The sequence below is a fragment of the Anabrus simplex genome, chromosome 3, assembly GCF_040414725.1.
Source record: "Anabrus simplex isolate iqAnaSimp1 chromosome 3, ASM4041472v1, whole genome shotgun sequence".
NCBI classification, from domain to species: domain Eukaryota; kingdom Metazoa; phylum Arthropoda; class Insecta; order Orthoptera; family Tettigoniidae; genus Anabrus; species Anabrus simplex.
In genome coordinates this window covers 16,471,100-16,489,027 of record NC_090267.1, presented here as the reverse complement: position 1 = coordinate 16,489,027, position 17,928 = coordinate 16,471,100, and the positions used below count along the sequence as shown (strand labels likewise).

The window sequence follows — 17,928 nt, the reverse complement described above, 5'->3', positions numbered from 1 at the left end:
TCTGTTGAAGAAAGTCCAAACTTCTTGATGAAGGGCTAACAAAACAAGTAGAAATTCACACAGTACTGGAAACTTCACAATAACAAAATTACGCCAAATTACTGTAGTGACATCTTCTGAGTAAAGGTTTAAGTTGGTCTAGTTTCAAGTTCACGGTTTCTCCTGTAGAAGAGTTTCTTATTTGGGCGCAAGGTTAAAATGCGCGGTGTTGGGGTGTACCTCCCGGTACAATTATTATTATTATTATTATTATTATTATTATTATTATTATTATTATTATTATGTCCGACTCGTTGACTGAACGGTCAGCGTACTGGCCTTCGGTTCAGAGGGTCCCGGGTTCCATTCCCGGCCGGGTCGGGGATTTTAACCTTCTTTGGTTAATTCCAATGGCACGGGGGCTGGGTGTATGTGTTGTCTTCATCATCATTTCATCCTCATCACGACGCGCAGGTCGCCTACAGGAGTCAAATAGAAAGACCTGCTGCTGGCGAGCCGAACCCGTCCTGGAATATCCCGGCACTAAAAGCCATACGACATTTCATTTCATTATTATTATTATTATGGATATGCGGTGGTTTATCGTTGAAATGAAGTTATTACATGATACCTAACCTTAATCAGACGGAACCTGTTGCGCCCACGACGTCCACCATTTGGGTTTCGGTACTACACTCTGATTTATTGTAGTCGGTCTTGGCTTCACTCTCAGAGCCCCAAGGCATCTCCCTGTTTCTTTACTCCCTGGACCTATCTGTATTTCGGTTTTCAAGTGGCAGGTTTGCTATCTAAATACGGTTATACATTTTGTTGATGGGACTTGCCGCTGTAGTTCTTACAGTCGTATTCTGCTAAATCTGTTATTTCTGTAAGGTTCGCGTCATACGGAATTATAGCTTCTGTAATTTTTCACTGCAAACACAACCTCTAACCCGCCAAACCATTTCGGCTAGAATGTGTAGGAAATTTAATTTAACACCATTTAGGCTGCCTGAAAGCCAGTTTTTTCTTCATGTCGAAATCGTCTGAGGTTGTACTTGCTCGACACAACCTAATAAGCAGAAAGTCTATTTCAGATGTATTGGATATTACGATCTTGTGGCTATGTAACACTTATTAATTGTGTTTAAAGGTTTTTTTTTAAGGCGTTCATTCATATGATTATATTGGTAGGATTTGTGTAAACTGTCCATTTTTATTGTTGTGAGATACATATATCCATTATGCCATTGCAAGGGGAAGTATTTTCCCCCCTTGCTCAGTAAATGAATAGTACCTGAACCAGACTCACTCACTACCACAGTGTCGGTATGCCACTGACAGTAAGTACATAATGTAGCTAGTAATTATAAGTCATAACATTTAGCCTTCGTAATTGATTGCAGCACAAGGGATAGAGATGGATCGTGATGAAGGGCTGTGTTTTTATTTCAGAACCACACTGCTTTTCAAATTACTCATAAATGTTAATAAAGCACGTGTTATCAGTAAATGAGTTTTCCTCCTAGAAAATCATGTTGTACTTATTAAAGTGCACCTCAAACTGATTCAGTGCCACATGTCTGTTCTTGTGCGCTTTGTCTGGTGCTTATAATGTCGATACGTGGGATCCCCACTCTTCATTTCTGACAGTTGCTCCAACCTCTTGCATATTCTTTATTTAATTTCTGTACTTGCTGGATAGACAACTTTTCTCCTATATTTACGCACAATTCCCATTACATATAAATATAGATGAGGTCCATGCATTCTTTTACGAAAGAGATCTCTGTGAAGACCGCCTCCACAACCACTTGTTCAACAACACCCATTCTCCAACTGTTGTTGCATAATATTATCTTCCACTAAATGGTACACCTGTGTGTTATCTACCAATGGGATTACAAGTTATGGTAATCATGTGTCCTGTAAATCTGTTCTTTTGTTTGTGTGGTATAGAGTCTCTGTTTTTTATCTTTGTAACTTCTTTTTACCAGCTGAGTATGGGAACCCTAAAGGATGGCATCAGACAACTGATTCTATTGAAATAAACACACGGACTGTGTAGCATGAGTAGTATGTGAAGCTCGTACCTACTTTCCTTGAATTGACCATTTGAGTCATAATGAATCACAGCAAGGGCCGCCTTGTAATCCAACTCGCCAACTGTGTTTGGACACTGTTCTTGAGTAGCTCATGGAGCTGGTAACAACTTTTGTACAGTTTTGCTTTAATAATAGTAGAACACCAGAGCTTAACTCAAATACAAATACACCTATTATTATAGTTATGCAGAAATGAGGGGTTTACCTCAGGATATTTGATGTTGAGATCTGTATCAGAGCAGTCTACAGACCTGGAGGGTAGCACTGGATATAGTGATAAGCTAGTCTGTATCAAAGCAGTCTAAAGTTCTACATGGTAGCACAGGATATAGTGAGATGAAGATCTATATCACAGCAGTCTACAAACTTGGTGGATAGCTCAGGATGTAGTGATATGGAGATCTGTATCGGTGCAGTCTACTGACCTCTAGGGGCCATTGATAATGTAGTGATATTGTCAATGCGTTCTCACCACATTGCCCATTGTTCAGTCCCAGCCATTTTATGTGGGATGTTTAAAATTAGAGCCACATCCATGTGAGTTGGATTTCATGCAAGACTAGTGGTTGTGTTTCTGTACTAAAGAAATTCACTTTCTTGGAAAGCTACAGGCCTGCTTTCTGCGTTTATAGCATATGAACGTGACTCTAACAATGGTGATAATATTGTTATGGTACTGCGTCAGTATTATACATTTCCTGTTTCATGTTTCAGTAGAAAGGCAGCAGAGGTAATTTACTTCTCCATCCTGTGCAAGTATTTTAGTTGCTTTGGAAATGGACCAGAAAGTAGAGATCAAGGAGGAGCCAGTCTTGTTTGAAGAAACTGCAAGTGCATCATTCGTAAGTATCATTCCAGATTAGGGTATAGCGATATCAATTAACAGTAATTAAAGAAAATAAGTGCTAATATTGGAAAAGAAATTGTATAATATACAAATTTAGTTCGTGAACATACAGCGTATGTAATTCATGGCATCTTAAAAGCTATGATTTGCACCCTATTTCATCTGGAATAAGGTTATATACATAACTAGAAACAAGCTCTCCAACTTTTAAAATGTATTTCTATATTGATTTCATTGTGCAATACATCTGGGCTGTAGTTTGGTTCAGTTCCTGTATGTTGTAGCATTTTGCTGTTGATGGCATCCTGCATAGTTTATTTGAGGGCTGTAAGTAAAGTAGTGGCTACGTAGTCCAAACACTTGCAGGAGATCAGGCATGTGCAAGTGAGATATGGGATTGGTCAGCTTGCACTATTATCCATGTTTAGTGTGCATGTTACTTTATAAAAATAAAAAAATATATAAGTCTTATACTGCCTTCCTTTTCAATACAGAAACCATCCATATTAGATTGGTTAATGTCAAATCATGTTTCAGCCTATTTAAATGCCATCTTCAGTAAAATATTACATATATATATATAAACAAATAGAATTGATGAAAAATGTGTGAGAATTAAAAGAAAATGATTATGATTAACATATTAAAAACAGATGTGAATATTGAGCTAGAAAAATCCTCCCTTCTAAAAATTCTTCTGGTTAACAAAAACTTGCTAATCCTTTTTAAAAGTAGAATCTGTGTTGCATGACATAGTGAGACTGTCAATAAGGGTATAATGAGTGCGCATCATCTGCAGTGGAAAAAAAGAATGAATGAGCGGGCGAAACAAAAAACCAAAAATATCGCATGTAAAGGAATGTTTACAGGCTCAATGAAACGTACTTGTTAGGCTGTCGTCTCAACTGGTACGAACTTGTTGTTCTCATGTCCCTATTGACACTAGACGTGTGTGTAGCTAGCAGGGGGTCAGAGCTGATGTGGTTGGGAAGGGAAGCAGGAGGGGGAAAGAAGAGGGGTAAGGTACGGAAGGGGGATATTTATAGAAGGGCAGGTCTAGTTCTGGAATGTCCACAGTGAAACTCATTTTTTATTAAGAAACTGCTGACAGATTAGATGGACAAAAGTTTCCAGCAAAACATTCTTCTTCTCGTTGATTTCTTTTAAGTTGTCTTAGGAATTGTTGTATTGGTTAATATAAATATTCTCAAGTATATTGTGTAAGGGACCTTTCTGTTCATAATGTAAAATCTTCTAATTCTTGTCAATTATTATATATTTACGATTTAGTTCTTTACAATGTTCACTCATGGCTCAGTAGTGGTTGTACTTCAGGGCGTTAAGATGTTCGGTGTGTCATATATTGAAACTATGGCCTGTTTGTCCTAAGTACATTAAAAAAACATACTGGCACTTCAATTTTATACGCTTGATTTTGTAAACTTGCTATTATCATTGATGGTAAGGGAATTAAAATGTATTTTAGCGATGGAGTGATTTGTCCTTGAACTTGTGCCTTTTAAAAATATTAAATATTGGGTACAAGTTTTTATTATTAACTCTTACAGTGCCAAGATGCGGATGCATCGGCATTTACATTCTGTACGAAAAATGTCAGGATGCCGATTCCATCGGCACCCTCTTATAAGTGGTGTAGTCATGTAGTAAGGCACTAGATTGCACCACAAATCAACTAGTAAGAAGGTAGAATGTTTGTAGTTCCTCCTTATGTCATTAGGTGGCACTTACATAGCTTTATTTTTGCTAGTTTACTCGTCGATTGTGAGTGTATGATCTGTGAGCGCTTGACGTCTATGATCCAATATGTCAGCCTCCTTGTTTGTTTGTCAGCTTGTTGTGACTTGTTCTCAATAATTTTACGTTCTAATTGACGCATTTGAGTTATTTATCATAATATATTAAGTTTATTATTATTTCTACTGCAGTTATAATTACCTAGCAATTTATTTAAGTTGTAGTAAAGTTGTAAATAGTACATTTATCACAACAAGGCATGTCGTTACTTAGGCCTAATTCGGGAGAAGAAATTGAGGAACTTTGGGTTGCTTTGAAGATGTAAGGAACTCTAATTTTATCGAAAGTGATGATTATTATGTTTTTGTGGTCTTCAGATAGCACACCAGAGAATGATGGAGCCGTGCCATGGGCTAATGGGCTTAAAATATTTCCAGCAATGTCAAAATGTTATAGTGACAGTGCTATGAAAATGATGGTGACAGTGAATTAGATGATTATTGGACTGAATGCATATTCCCTGAAAGTAATGTTGTCCATCCCCACCATTTTTATCAAATCCCAGGGCATAAACACGTAGGCCTACCTCAACCTGATTCTCCGCCCATAGAATATTTCAATCTGTTCTTTACACTTTCATTCCTGACACTATTAGTTGATTTTGTATGTTGTTCTGATCTTCTGAAATGTTCTGTAGTAACAAATACTGCTACTAGACACAGTTCTCCCAAATGATTACTATTACTCTCCCAAAATTCATAAAATATCCAATTGTTGACGGGTTACACTGTTGGTGTCTTTCTCTCCACATGTTCAATGGTTTTAGAAATTCATTTATAAATTGGAAAGTAGACTTACATTAACAATATAAATTGGTATATATGATCCCAGATAAGAGTTAAGATTAAATATCTTCACTTAGTCACTTTGGGTTTAGTGTAAAATATGCTAATTAATTACAAATTTTGTTTTTTCTTTTTTAATTAAAAAATGTAATATTTTTGTGCACATTATTCCACGAAATTTTGTTTTTTGAAATGCAAGTCACATGTTTATATTCCTTGGAGTATATCAAGCTCATATACCAAATTTTACCTCCATATCTTTTAAACTGAGACGTAAATAAAATATTCTATACAGTGAAGCAAAATCCATTGAAAGATGCTTGGCATTCTATGCATATGATGACCTAATATGGGTCGGCATCCAAAGGGTTAAAGGAAAATATAGTAGACTTATCGTTAGGAGGAATTTTTTTTTCCAAGTTTGTCTTAGGTTTGCTCTTAAATTTATTAAGAATTTTGTTCCTGAAGTCTTTACAGAAACCATTACTTTCAGCTATTGTGTAAATGGTGTTTATTTCCTTTTTAAAATTATTACAAGATAGGAGACCAGTAAGGGCTCTGAAAATCATGTTATTAAATGCTGCCTTGCTATGCATCCTCAGGTGTAGAGAAGTTTGGTGAATTGCATTAGTTGTATGAGTTTGAAGAAATAAAATTCTTTCAAAGAAAGAAAGCTCTTCTTAACAACAGACTCTAAGAAACTCATTTAAAAGTTTCAAAATTTTTGTGTGCTCTCAAGTGGATTTCTTATCAAGCTCATGTCACCAATAGCCCCAATACGATTTTACTGATAAAAAAAAGTACTCTCGATAAGAAGTGGAACAATCTGATAAAAACTATTTCTCACAATACCTCATATTTGTCGAATAACGTACAATTGAATGTTTTTCATCAACACCATATGTATGATAGCTGAAGGTAATGGTTTGAATAAAGCCTTTGTGAACGAAATTCTTAATAAATTTAAGAGTAAACCTAAGACCACCTTGGAAAAAGAACTTCCGCTAAAGAGAAGTTTACTACATTTACCTTTTATAATGTTAACATGTTACCAGTTTCTAATATTTTTAAAAAGCAAAAGTTAAGAAAGTAGCTTTCAGGACCATTCACACCAATGTTAAAATAGTTTTTAATTATCATACCGTTAATGATAACAGCATATTTACAAACTCAGGCGTATACAAATTAAAGTATCAGTCATGTTTTTTAATGTACGTTGGACAAACAGGCCATAGTTTCAATATATGATACACTGAACATCCTAACACCTTGAGGTACAACTGCTACTCGGCCATGAGCAAATATTGTAAAGAACTAAATCATATACAATTATTGAGCAGGATTTAAAGATTTTACATTATGAACAGAAAGGTCCCTTACTCAAAATACTTGAGAATATTTATATTGATATTGAACAATACAACAATCCCTCTCACAACTTTATTGAAATCAATGAGAAGAAGAATGTTTTGCTGGAAACTTTTGTCCCACTCAACAGTTTGTTAATAAACTTGAGATCTGCCCTTCCCTCAATACGTCCATTCTGTACCTTACCACTCATCCTTCCCCCTCCCACATCCCTTCCCAACAACATCAGCTCTGACCCACTGCTAGTTACAAACACATTTAGTGTCAATACGGATGTGTGACTGACAAGGTTGTACCACTCGAGACGACAGCCTTCTAACAAGTATGTTGGATTGAGCCTGTATCCTTTTATTTTCATGCAATATTTTTGGTAATTTGTTTCATCCATTCATTCCTTCTTTTTTCCCACTGCAGATGATGCGCACTCATCATAACATTATTCATGGTATCACTTTGTTGTGTAACACAGATTCCACTTTTAAAAAGGATTAGCAGGTGTTTATGTTAAGCAGAAGTGTTTTTAGAAAGTAGGACTTCAAATCACATCAAATCAAAATTTCTTTATTTGCAAATGAGGTGTCTACCTTGGTGGCAAATGGTACACTAAAATACATTGTCAAGCACTAAGTATTAAATTAACAAGTGAAGAAAACTTTCCTATAATACAATATTATACAATTTACTCTAACAATTTTTTTCTATTAACCCTTTCAGACCTGAAAGGAAACTGGAGGCGTGAATTTTTGTTTGTATGTCAAAAACTGACTAAAATGCTCCTCAATACACATATTGATAGTTTATTTTACAAAATAAAAACTAACATCCGAAAAAAAGGACCCGCACAATTGTGCGTATTAAAATTCAAAACCTCGTTGTATCACATACGATGATGTATCTTCAAAATTTACGTTCACTAACCAATGTACACACTTCATTGAATATATTCCGGTATTCAGTAAAGCTTCTAGATTAATATAAACGCAATAAATAAATACTTACTTTTGGCACTACTGCTTCTCGCCATCTCGCTGATCAACTGTGCTTTTTAAACTCTTCTTCCTTTGCCCTGGCGGTCAAGCGCATACTAAAAACAATTGAAATAGACGCCACGTGTCCCGCACAATCACTGCAGTCCGGTCTAGCACCGAAAAAACATCAAATACTGTCAGGGATAAACAAAATACGAACCCGCACAATTGTGCGTACTCGGTCTGAAAGGGTTAAACACACAGCTCATCAATAAATTTATATTATTTACAAAATTCTTCATATAATATCTCCTATACTTACAAACATAGTCAACTCATAAACAGTACGTGGAATTACTTCAAATGATACAATACAACTGGAATAAGATTAAAATTTACATTGCATTTATCTACTTTTTTTTAAAACCTAAGTAGCGTAACGACCTACTGCGTCTTAAACAGAGCCCCTTTTGCCACCACTTTACAGAGTTCCTGAAGGGCCTTCACAGCTACCGTCGCGATCTCAGAGCCCTCAAAGTCCCCACTGTACTTCACCCCTACAGGCAGTCCCCTACTTTGGCTGTCCAATCTCCTTAGACTAGGGGATGGAATTAATTAATTTACACACATTTTTATTTACATTAACCTGCACTGGTCGAATGCCCTCTAACATTTCATTTGTTTTCTCTGTTGCTGTTTATTCTCTTCTTGAATATCTGTACAAATTTTGGAAAAGGATCAAATACTACCCCTGGTAAACTGTTCTACTCCTTCACACCCTTCCTAATGAATGAATATTTACCCCAATCGCTTCTGCTAAAATTCCTTCTAATTTTTTATTTGTGGTCAGTCCTGCCGATATAATTGTTTTCCAACTGAAGCCTCTCACGGATATTTCCCCATGCTTCTTCTCCTGTAAAGACTCTATATAATCCTATAAGTCTAGTTTTCTCCCTTTTCTTACTTAAAGTTTCCCAACCAAGTTCCTTTAACATTTCTGATACACTACTCTTTCTCCTGAAATCCCATGTTACAAATCTTGCTGCTTTCGGCTGCACACTATCTATTTCTTTTATTAGGTATTCTTGGTGAGGATCCCAAACACTGTTTGCATATTCCAATAATGGATGAACCATACTTTAGTAACTTTTCTCATTTAATTCTTTGTTGCATCCTTTAAGTAGCATCATTATGACATGTAACGATCTGTATGCTTTTCCAACAATGTCATCCACATGACCTTTCCAGTGCAAATTACTTTCAAATCTCACACCTAAGTATTTACACTTGCCATCTTTTGGGATAACTACCTCATCCCAAGTACATTCAAATTCAGTTTTAAAACTCCTGTTTGTAAATGTTGTAACAGTTGATTTGCCTCCATTAACCTTCATATTATTCTCTTCAACCCATTGTTGGATACTTTCTAGGTCCCTTTGTAATTCTAAATAATCCTCATTGTTATTTATTTCTGTATAAACAATTATGTCATCTGCATACAATCTTATTTTTGATATATTATTCCCTATATCATTTACATATATTAAGAAAAGTAACGGACCGATTATACTACCCTGTGCAATTCCCTTCCTTACTTTCTCTTTCTGTGATACATGATTTCCTACTTTGACTTTCTGAACCCTTGAATTTAGAAATGCATTTATGCAACGTGTAACCCTAACGTCCAATCCTATTCCCTTCAATTTCTTTAATAATATTCCATGTTCCACTCTATCAAAGGCTTTGGAAAGATCTATGGCTATGCAATCTAACTGGCCTCCTGAATCCAATTGATCTGTTATGTCCTGCTGAAATCCTACCAGTTGTGCCTCACAAGAAAATTTCTTTCTAAATCCATACTGGCTCCCCATCAACCAATTTTTATCATCACATATCCCTCTGATGTACTTTGCTATTAAACTCTCCCTTATTTAAGAAACTATACTGGTCAGGCTGATTGGTCTGTAGTTCTCTGGTTTTTCCTTTTATCACCCTTACCTTTATAAATTGGTATGATTATAGATTCCTTCCATTCCTTTGGTATTACACTATTATTCATGACATAGAGAGAAATTTTAAATAAGGCACTATGTATTACCTCATTGTCTTTAATACCTCCCCAGTAATTTGATCACTTCCAGCTGCTTTTCCTTGCAGAAGCAGTTGGATTTCTCTGAAAGTATCTTCATTTGGGAATGAGAAGCTTCTTGTTTCCCTATGTGTCTCTCCCTCTCTATCTTCTGTTTCGGTTTCCAACTCCTAGCAATCATCTACTGAATCTCTGAATTCCCTACTAAATAGGTTTGCTTTCTCAGTATCTGTTAAATAGAGTTCACCCTCTTCTCCCACCATTGTAGGAATTTGGATTCCTTTTCCTTTTTGATTCCTGATATATGAATACAGCTTTTTCTATTTCCTTTTGTGGTCATTACCCTCTTCAAGTATGCCATTCATATAATTATCTTTTGCTTCCTTTTTCACTCTATTCAGTTCCCTCATTAGCTGTTTTCTAGTTTCCCTACTCTCCCTACCCTCTTTGATTTTCCTGTTTACTATTCTACATTTTCTTTTTAATTTTCTTATTTCCCTTGTATAATAAACAGGGTCTGAGGTCATTTTACCCTTCGTAACAGGTACAAATCTCTTCTCTCCTTCCTAAATGGTTCCTTTAAATTTATCCCAAAGTGTATCCACATTACTCCCTTCACTTATCCAACAACTGAATTGTGATTTAAGATAAGTCCCAAATTCATCAACTTTAGTTTTTCTGTACAATTTCTTGTCTTGTGTGACCTTCTTATTAAGCCTTTTTGGTACCAGTCCTACATCCATTATTACAGCCTTATGGTCACCTATTCCTTCAATTACCTCAGTTTTATCAACAATTTCCCATGGTTTAACCAAGAATACATCTAGTAAGTTATTGAGATGAGTCAGTTCTTGTACTACTTGTGTAAATCCTCCGTCCCAAATTAACTTATTTGCCAGTTTCTCTTCATGGGCTTCACTTGCAGCTCCATTCCATTCAACTTCAGGCAAGTTTAGATCTTCCCCAATTATTACCATATCATTATTATTGTTTTTATGAGCATAATCTATTATTTTCTCAAATATTTCCATGTCTCTTTTCTCTCTTCCAGGCCTGTATGTTCCTATAATTCCCACCTCCTTCATATTATCACAAACTAATTTTATCCCTAATATTTCATCCCTTTCATCGGTAAACCATTCATGTGAACAATAAGTTTCCTTCACCAGAATAAACACCCCTCTTCCTTTTTATCTCCTCGGTCTCTACGATAGACTGTTTACCCTTCTGGAAATACTTCTCTATTACCCACCCATTCTCTCAACCACGATTCCACTCCTATCGCCACATCAATGTACCGAATTTTTAATTGTTTATTTGCTACACTCTGACAGTTTATCAAGAGCAATCTCAGACCCCCTTCCTCCCTAAAACTTGACTGTTGCAATTGGGTAACTTGAAATTCCTTACTTTCCTGAGTTTCATTTTCTAGTTGACTGAGCCAGCTTGAAGTACAGCTGGCTCTTTCTACTAGTTTTCCTGGTCAGTATTACAACTCAAAGGAGTTGCCGTTTTTACAGTACATATCTTAAGATTAATAAAATCTAGGACAATATTTGTTATCTTTCATTTACCTGAATTGTTTAGATGAAGGCCATGCTTTGTGTAACAGTGTCTCTCGAAACTGCTGCTATCAATTACCTGTGTATTATGAAAATGTTTACAAATTTTAACCATATCTGCATTAACTTTGTCCATTTCAATGTTCACACACGAGTCTCTAATCAAATCATGCCTGTGGGGCACGTTCACTACAAGGATGTTAGTGTGAGTCAGCTTACCTAGTGTACATTTAAGTTGAGAAATTACATTCCTAGCGTCGTAGTGAGCTACGTCGTTCGTCCCGCCAATGATCACTACTGCATCACGACTTCCGAGATTTCTACTGCCTGTTCCGTGTTTTCCAATACCTTCTTGATTGGGGCCCCAGGATAGATTACGGCCTATACTGCAATATCTTCATTGTTCATTCTCCGCAATTCCCCTTGCCTGGCTATCACCAAATATAAGAATGTTCGACATTTTCGCCAGTGTGCTGTGTGGGATTTTAGGCCTAACTTTGCCACTTCTCGTAATGGATTTTGCGCTATACGTTTCACTGCTTCCCATACGGATAAGTCCTTGCATATCGCTTACTTCCCTCAGGGCTGAAAAATCTATTTTTGGTGTCAATTAAAATGTTGTCCTTATTTAACTGTAGACTTTTCCTCCTAGAATCTGAAGCAACTTGACACCACGCGCTAGAATTCACAGAGCCACCTGTGTTCTGAGTGTTTACTGGTGCCGGTACTTTCGATTCCAGTAAACGTACCTTCTCCTTTAAAATCTCATTCTCCGCTTTTAATGCTTGTAAATCCTGTTGCAATAAAGCAAGAATTACAAGTACATTATCATTACCTCCATCCTCCAAGGAATGAGATGCCAGTGATTCGTTGACCGTTGTAGGCCTAGGTTTGTTACCGCTATTCAGATTGCTCTCGCCACTGCTCACACAGGTCCAAGTATCTTCATTTTTAGCAAAACCAGCACTATATATACACTCAAAATGGTACCAAATTAAACACTTTTCACACTGGATACCATTCTTCACACGCTTCTTGTTTACACCACACTTATTCCCGATTATTTCGCAAGAGAACCGGGAGCTATCTCCACTTACATCCTTTGCTGATGCCATTTTGAAAAAAAAAATGTACTGTGTTAATCATAATCATTATCTTTTAATTCTCACACATTTTTCAGTGATTTTATTTGCTTGCATATATATGTAATATTCTACTGAAGATTTCCTTTAGATCGGCTGAAACATGTTTGGACATTATCCCATCTAATGAGGATGGTTTATGTATTGAAAATGAAAACAGTATAATACAATGTTCACATGCATTTTTAATGTCAATACGGACGTGAGACTGACAAGGTTGTGCCTCTCTTGATGACAGCCTTCTAATGAGTACTTTTGATACAGGCTACATTCTTTTCACACAATTTTTTTTGTTCAAACTTTCATTCCACCTTTTTTTCGCACTGCAGATGATGTGCACTCATTACCCCATATTGACGGTCTCACTATGTCGTGCAACACAGATTCCACTTTGAAAATGGTTAGCTAGTTTCTATGTCAACCAGAGGATTTTTCTACCTGATCATTCACATGTGCTTTTAATATGTTAACCATGATCATCCTCTTCTAGTTCACATGTATTTTTCAGTATTTTATTTGTTTGCATATATATGTATTCTTCCCCTGTGAACCGTGTGACTTTGCCGTGGTGGGGAGGCTTGCGTGTCCCTGTGAAGCAGATAGCCAAGCTGCATGTGCAACAATATCGGATGGGTATCTGTTGAGAGACCAGACTAAGGAATGGTTCATCGAAAGGGGGGTAGCAGCCTTTCGGAAGTTGCAAGGGTGGCAGTCTGGATGAAGGACTGATATGGCCTTGTAATAATACTCAACATGGCTTAGCTGTGTTGATACTGCTACACGGCTGAAAGCAGTGGGAAACTACAGCGGTAACTAACTCCCAAGGACATGCAGCTCTCTCTGTATGAATGATGTACTGATGATGGCTTCCTCCTGGGTAAAATATTCCAGAAGTAAACTAGTCCTCCATTTGGATCTCCGGGTGAGGACTACACGTGGGGGAGAGATCATCAGGAAGATGGATACTGACATTCTGCGGGTCGGAGCGTGGAATGTCAGAAGTTTTAATCGTTGTGGTAGATTAGAGAATCTGAAAAGGGAGATGGATAGATTAAAGTTAGATGTAGTTGGTATAAGTGAAGTACATTGGCAGGAAGAACAGGATTTTTGCTCAGGCGACTACAGAATTATCAACACAAAATCAAACAGGGGAAATGCAGGAGTTGGTTTAATTATGAATAAGAAAATAGCGCAGCGGGTAAGCTACTACGACCAGCATAGTGAAAGAATTATTGTTATCAAGATAGACACCAAAGCAATGCCCACCACAATAGTGCAGATCTATATGCCTACTAGCTCAGCAGATGATGAGGAAATCGAAAGAAAATATGAAGAGATAGAAGATTTAATACAATATGTAAAAGGTGGCGAGAATTTAATTATGATGGGAGATTGGAATGCAGTGGTAGGCCAAGGAAGAGAAGGTAATACAGAAGGAGATTTCAGATTGGGACAAAGGAAAGAAGGAGGTAGTTGGCTGGTTGAATTCTGTACTGATCATAATTTAGTCCTTGTCAATACTTGGTTCAAACACCACAAGTGACAGCTTTACATATGGATGAGACCTGGATACACTGGAGGATATCAAATAGACTTCATTATGATTAGGCAGAGATTCAGAAATCAGGTGTTGGATTGCAAAACTTTCCCAGGAGCTGACGTGAACTCTGACCACAACTTGTTGGTCATGAAATGCCATCAGAAGATGAAGAAATTGAAGAAAGGAAAGAATGCAAGAAGATGGGATCTAGACAAGTTGAAATTAAAGAGTTTGAGGGACTAAATGAAAAGGCTGAAGGAAACACAATAGAGGAAGTGTGGATAGTCACAAAAAAATGAAGTCAGCAGGGCTGCTGAAGAAATGTTAAGGAAGAAGAAAAGATCAACTAAGAATCAGTGGATAACTCAGGAGATATTAGACCTGATTGATGAATGACGAAAATACAAGAATGCTAGAAATGAAGAGGGCAGAAATGAATACATGCAATTAAAGAATGAAGTGTATAGAAAGTGCAAGGTAGCTAAGGAAGACTGGCTATGTCGAAGGTTGTATGGCCCTAGGAAAGGTAGATGCTGCATACAGAAAAATCAAGAACACCTTTAGAGAAAGGAAATCTAGGTGTATGAATATTAAGAGCTCAGATGGAAAGCCACTTCTAGGGAAAGAAGATAAAGCAGAAAGATGACAGGAACATATCCAGCAGTTGTGTCAAGGTGAAGATGTAGATAATTTGGTTCTGGAACAAGAAGAGGCTGTTGATGCTGATGAAATGGGCGACCCAACTTTGAGGTCAGAGTTTGACAGAGCTGTGAGCGAACTAACTAGGAACAAGGCACCTGGAATTGATGATATTCCCTCTGAATTACTGACTGCTGTAGGAGAAACCAGCATGGCAAAGTTATTCCATTTAGTGTGTAAGATACATTAGACAGGAGAAGTCCCATCCAATTTTTGGCAGAATGTTGTTATACCTATTTCCAAGAAAACCGGTGCTGACAGGCGTGAAAACTCATACCTTTAGTTTAGTATCTCATGCCTGCAAAAATTTTACATGTATTGTTTACAGAAGAATGGAAAATTGAGTTGTAGCTGAGTTGGGAGAAGATCAGTTTGGCTTCAGAAGAAATATAGGAACGTGAAGCAATCCTGACTTTGCGTCTGATCTTAGAGGATCGAATCAAGAAGGACAAGCCCTCGTATATGGCATTCGTAGATCTAGAAAAGGCATTCAATAATGCTGATTGGATAAATCTATTTAAGATTCTGAAGATGATTGGGATCTGATACCGAGAATGAAGAATTATCTACAATCCGTATAAAAATCAGTCTGCAGTGATAAAAATCGAGGGCTTTGAAAAAGAAGCAGCGATTCAGAAAGGAGTGAGGCTAGGCTGCAGTTTGTCCCCCATCCTTTTCAATGTTTACATAGAACAAGCAGTAAAGGAAATGAAAGAGGAATTTGGAAAGGGAGTCACAATCCAAGGAGAGGAAATCAAAACCTTGAGATTTGCCAATGATATTGTTATTTTATCTGAGATTGCAGAAGATCTCGAGAAGCTGCTGAATGGCATGGAGGAAGTCTTGTGTAAGGAGTACAAGATGAAAATAAATAAGTCGAAAACAAAAGTAATGGAGTGCAGTCGAATGAAGGCAGGTTATGCATGAAATATTAAATTAGAAAATGAAGTCTTAAAGGAAGTAGATGAATATTGTTACTTGGGTGGTAAAATAACTAATGATGGCAGAAGTAAGGAGGACATAAAATGCAGATTAGCACAAGCAAGGAAGAGCTTTCTTAAGAAAAGAAATTTGCTCACTTCAAACATTGATATAGGAATTAGAATTATGTTTTTGAAGACTTTCATGTGGAGCGTGGCATTGTATGGAAGTGAAATATGGACAATAACTAGCTCAGAAAGAAAGAGAATAGGAGCTTTTGAAATGTGGTGTTACTGAAGTATGCTGAAAGTGAAATGGATAGATCGAATTACAAATGAAGATACTGGATCGAATTGGCGAGAGGAGATCGATTTGGCTAAATTTCATGAGAAGAAGAGATAGAATGATAGGACACATCTTAAGACACTCAGGACTTGTTCAGTTTATTTTTGAAGGAAGTGTGGAAGGTGAGAATGGTAGGGGTAGACCAAGGAATGAATATGACAAGCAGATTAGAGCAGATGTAGGATGCAGCGGTTACGTAGAAATGAAAAGGTTAACACGTGATAGGGTGGCATGGAGTGCTGCATCAAACCAATCTGTGGACTGATGACTCAAACAAAACACAACAACCGCAACATATGTGTGTTATTTTATCTTCTACTGAAGAGGGCCTTTTGACATGCTGAAACATGTTTAGACATTATCCCATTTAATGTGGATGGGTTTTGTATAGAAAAGGAGGACAGTATAAGATTTTTTTATTTGTAAAGTGGTAGCCATCAATACGGAATGAGATTTGTAACATGCAATAGTGTACATTTGGGAGTGTTGTTGCTGTGTTGCATTGCAATGAAGAGTATTGATTTCACTGCTCTAAAGCATGTTCTTGATAGGTGATCAGAGTTTGTGGATTAAATGTGAGGTTGTTTCAGGTGTTATAGAGGATACATTAACATATAGTACTGTTGTGGATTTGCACCGCCATCGTTCCTCAAGATCAGATTGACATCATGAGTGTTCTCATTTCTGTAGACCATCGATGGACTGTCCGGTAATTATCCATATCATCAAACAGTGTGCCACTTGCTGACACAATATCTTGCTATGAGGAAAATTGCATCCCATTGGGTTCCACATCAACTCATCAATGTACGGAAATGGTAATGTATGCAGTAGTTGGCTTCCACCTGGACAGATACCGCAAAGAAGAAGACCCATTCCTGCAGCGTATTGGCGCCATTGATAAGACATTGGTATGAGCCTGAATTAAAGCATGAATCAAATGAATGGCATGACCCAGAGCCGCCATGTCCAGAGAAATTTAGACAGGTAGCCAGTCGGCTGAAGCTTGTGCTGATTGTGGCATACGGCTGTGGGGATGTTAATCTTACGCATGCTGTGCCTGAGGGACTAAACGTCAACAGTGACTACTGTTGCCAATTTCTGAAGCGACATCTGTGTCCATCTATGCAGCGCCCGTGGCCACGTTTATTGCGAGATGATCACCCTAATGTATTGTATGTCAAGGCACATGGTCATGTCAGGAACAATGTCAACCTATTATTGCAACGGTGGCATTAGGAGGTCTTGCAACACCCTGTATTTACAAGTCATTGTGACTTGGACCTGTTTCGGAAGTTTAAGGAACACCTTCGAGGCCATCGATTTTCTCACATGGCATCTTTATTCCATTTAGTAGGGTGTTCCGTCACTGTCATCAGCAGAAAACACCTTGCAAGTGGACCCCGATGGCTTTCCGACGTTTGGTGAAAAGTAATGTACTTTGCCATTGTACACTGCATTCTATCAAACGTGCCACAGCCATCGTAGTTTGGTTTCTAAATACTTCGTATCTTCTGTATCAAAATAACTATGCTTTACTGATAGTGTGCCTGTTTGATTTCCAGTGAGTTTTTCTACCTGAGACTGAGTAATGTTTCAAGATTCGTACAGTTGCATGGACTTGGTGTTCATGGTTAGGCAAAAGTACTGATAATAATGTTTAAGTTACTGTTGTTACTGATAGTGACTGTGTGGGTCCTGATCACCTAATATCTGGATATGAGCTGATCAAGTCTCAGTTGCAGTGTTACCGGGCAAATTGT

The 17,928-nt window shown here is 37.3% G+C and overlaps 1 protein-coding gene across 1 annotated transcript in view; it reads left to right on the top strand.

Moving 5' to 3' along the window:
- The first annotated feature begins 2,730 nt into the window (after window positions 1-2,730).
- The window catches only part of LOC136866618 (uncharacterized), a 69,409-nt gene continuing 54,211 nt past the window's right edge, over window positions 2,731-17,928 (top strand). The window contains exon 1 of the mRNA XM_067143736.2: window positions 2,731-2,926. Coding sequence (XP_066999837.1) covers window positions 2,861-2,926 — 66 coding nt within the window. The 5' untranslated portion in view covers window positions 2,731-2,860. The remainder of the gene's footprint in view (window positions 2,927-17,928) is intronic.